Source organism: Asparagus officinalis, chromosome 4, assembly GCF_001876935.1.
Source record: "Asparagus officinalis chromosome 4, Aspof.V1, whole genome shotgun sequence".
Taxonomy (NCBI): Eukaryota; Viridiplantae; Streptophyta; class Magnoliopsida; order Asparagales; family Asparagaceae; genus Asparagus; species Asparagus officinalis.
Window position 1 is genome coordinate 126,047,782 of NC_033797.1, and position 3,737 is coordinate 126,051,518.

Consider the following 3,737-nt stretch of genomic DNA (forward strand, 5'->3'; position numbering starts at 1 on the left):
CTTGCATGTGGAATTGAACACTAACATGCCAGGTATAAACACTGAGATAGCGGATCCGCTATCCAAGTTATATGCTGAATCAAACTTATTCATGCCGATTCAATCGTCTTTTGTGACAAATTGACGACAAACCGAATCTTCACAAGCAGTCTTCATAGTACCAGCTAAGGTTAACGGTCAAAAAGACATCATCTTTGGAAAAGTGACGGCCCGGTGCAAACCATTTTGGAGGAATCCGAGAAAGAGAAAAGGCATCTGTAATTCTCATACTTTACTCCAACAACCCGAAGGCTTATAAAGAATATGGGTTATGATTTTATTCATAAACAGGGCTTAAATTTCGGCAAAGGGATCCGGACACCAATACGATCTGCGTATGTCCCAGAAGGAAAGCCAGAAGATTATTATCACAAAACTCGTAGTGGATTGGGTTATGAATCTCTACAATTTATGCTACGTTTCAGGACTAAAGGAGAGTCAGATGATGATTCTTTCACCTCGTCTTCTGAATCCAATTGCTGGGAATCTGATACCAGTACAGGAGTTGTATTCAAAGTGCTCATGGCTAACATGACCTCAGTATCTTCGATAGTGATTCAGGAAGATGATCAATTACTTTTGTTTGACGATCCATTAAGTCGACAGCTCGGTATACAGTAGGAACACTGTTTTGAACAACGTGAACCCCCTACTGATGACAAGGTAATTCAGGTGAACATGGGAGATGAGATTAATCCAAAACCCATATTCATAAGTGATAGTTTATCGCCAGAAGAGAAAGAAGACCTTATTACCCTAATTCGAGAGTATATTGATGTCTTCGCTTGGAACTATGAGGATATGCCTGGGCTTGATCCCCAAGTGGCTATGCATCGATTAAATATCAAACCAGACGTCAAGCCTGTTAAACAATAGCAAAGGCGATTTCGGCCCCAAATCATGGAAGCAATTGAAGCTGAGGTCAAAAAGCTCATTGAATCGGGATTTATTTGTGAAGAGCAACATCCTGATTGGGTGACTAACATTGTCCCCATCCTAAAAAAGAACGGGAAGATTCGAGTGTGCATCGACTTCCGTGACTTGAATTCGGCTTGTCCTAAAGATGATTTTTCGTTACCTATCACGGACGTCATTATTGACAATACATGTGGATTTGAGAGGATGTCCTTTATGGATGGATTCTCAGGGTATAACCAAATCAAAATATATCCTGATGACAAAAAGCATACATCCTTTCAAATACCTTCAAGGATATACTGTTATACAGTAATGCCCTTTGGGTTAAAAAATGCGGGCGCCACCTATCAGCGCGCTATGACCTCTATCTTCCAAAAACATCTACGAAAGACTGTGGAATGTTATGTTGATGATTTGGTTGTCAAAAGTCGTGACAAAGGAAACCATTTACATGACTTGAAAACAATGTTTGATCTTATGCGGGCACACCAGCTCAAGATGAATCCAACTAAGTCATTCTTCGGAATGACTAGTGGTAAATTTCTCGGGTTCGTGGTCACGGCTAACGGAATTCGTTTGGACCCAGATAAAGTCAAGGCCATCCAAGAGCTACCACCTCCCAAGAATCTTAAGGAGCTTCGAGGCTTACAAGGACGATTGGCGTATATTCGCAGGTTCATTTCTAACCTATCGAATCTTAAGGAGCTTCGAGGCTTACAAGGACGATTGGCGTATATTCGCAGGTTCATTTCTAACCTATCCCGAAAATGCCAACCATTCTCAAAATTAATGAAGAAAGGAGTATCCTTTATGTGGGATGAGGCTTGCCAGAAAGCGTTCGAGGAGATTAAGCAATATCTCTCCAATCCACCGATATTGGTCTCACCAAAGTCCGGTAAACCTTTCTTGATATATATTCGGGCTACAGATCATGCATTAGTAGGACTCTTGGCACAAGATGATGAAAATGGCCATGAACAAGCCATCTACTATCTTAGTAGGACACTATCGGGTGATGAACCTCGTTATCCTCTCATTGAGAAGGAATGTTTGGTGCTGGTCTTCACAGTTCAGAAAATACGACATTATTTGGTTGGGCAAACCATACATGTCATTTCTCAGGTCAATCCTATTCGGGTATTCATGACACAGCCCAATGCATTGAACTGGCGACTCGCCAGGTGGGCTTTGCTGCTTTCCGAATATGACATCTAGTTCAAACCTCAAAAAGCAGTGAAAGGTCAGGCTACTTGTGACCTTATGGCTAATCATCCGCTAAAAGTAAAGGCCGAATTATACCAGGACATACCTGATGAGACATTGAAGCAAACATCGTCTCTAGAGAACAAGTATGGCAATTGTACTTCGATGGTGCAGCAAGGACAAGTTCTACTGGTCGGGTTATAGCTGGAGTGGGGGTTGTCTTTATCTCTCCCTAGAACCACATACTCACACGAGCCGTTTCTTTAACAGAGCCGTGTTCTAATAATGTGACGGAATACAATGCTTTGCTGGTTGGCTTAGATATAGCCAAATAGTTGAGGGTGAAACACTTAGAAGCATACGGTGATTCTCAACTCATTGTTAATCAAATGAAGAGAGAATATGAGGTTAGGAATGAAGACCTCGTTCCTTACCATACCATAGCAATCGCATTGGCCGATTCATTTGAGGGCTTCTACATTGACCATGTACCCCGTCTCAAGAATACCTATGCTGATGCATTGGCATCACTTGCGACTACCTTAGCTCTACCTGAAAGAACTACCCAGCAGGTCACAGTGACAAGCAGACAATTATTCAAATCAAAGTATGCACTGCAGATCAATGCAGTTGAAGCAGAACCTTCAACACTCGAACCTAAAGATTGGCGATTTCCGATCATCGATTATGTCTTATACGGCTTATTGCCTGAAGACATCAAAGAAAGAGAATCTATTCGTAGACGAGCACCTAGATTCTACTATGATTCTCAATCCCAGATTTTGTATCGAAAGTCGTACGACGGACTTTTGCTTCGCTGTTTGTCAAATAGAGAAGCAAAAGAAGCCCTTAAAGAGGCTCATGGCGGCATCTGTGGAGCTCATCAGCCCGGTCCTAAGTTATGGGACCGACTACGTAGATTGGGTTATTATTGGCCTAACATGGTACAAGATATTGTTGCTTATGCCAAATGATACCACGCCTGTTAGATACATGCTAATTACATGCATCGACCACCCGAGCATCTTCATCCTTCAACCACTTCATGGCCTTTCGAAACGTGGGAAATAAAACGTGGGAAATGGACATTGTTGGCCCAGTGACACCACCCTCTTCCAAAGGACATCGCTTCATTTTGGCGATAACCGGTTACTTTTCTAAATGGGTAGAAGCAATCCCGTTGAGAGAGGTCAAAACGAGTGATGTTGTTAAATTCTTAAAACATCACATCATATATAGGTACGACGTTCCGAGACGTATCATTCATGACAATGGGCCCCAATTCGCTAGCCAAGCTTTCACCCGATTCTGTGACAAATTCAGGATCAAGAATTTGGCTTCAACGGCTTATAATCCTGCTGCTAACGGGCAAGCAGAAGTATTTAACAAGACCATCATCAGAATTCTCACTAAAGTGGTTTCGACGAACAAAAGAGATTGGAACGAGAAATTAGGTCAGAGTTTGTGGGCTTATCGCACAATGGTTCGAACGCCAACGGGAGAGACACCATATTCCTTGGTATACGGATGTGAAGTCGTATTACCATTAGAAATCCAAATTCCCTTCTTGCGGATAG

General features: G+C 42.2%; 1 protein-coding gene across 1 annotated transcript; it reads left to right on the top strand.

Moving 5' to 3' along the window:
• Window positions 2,550-3,134, top strand: LOC109839260. The gene has a single exon (XM_020407690.1). The coding sequence runs from the start codon at window positions 2,550-2,552 to the stop codon at window positions 3,132-3,134; it is 585 nt and encodes a 194-aa protein (XP_020263279.1).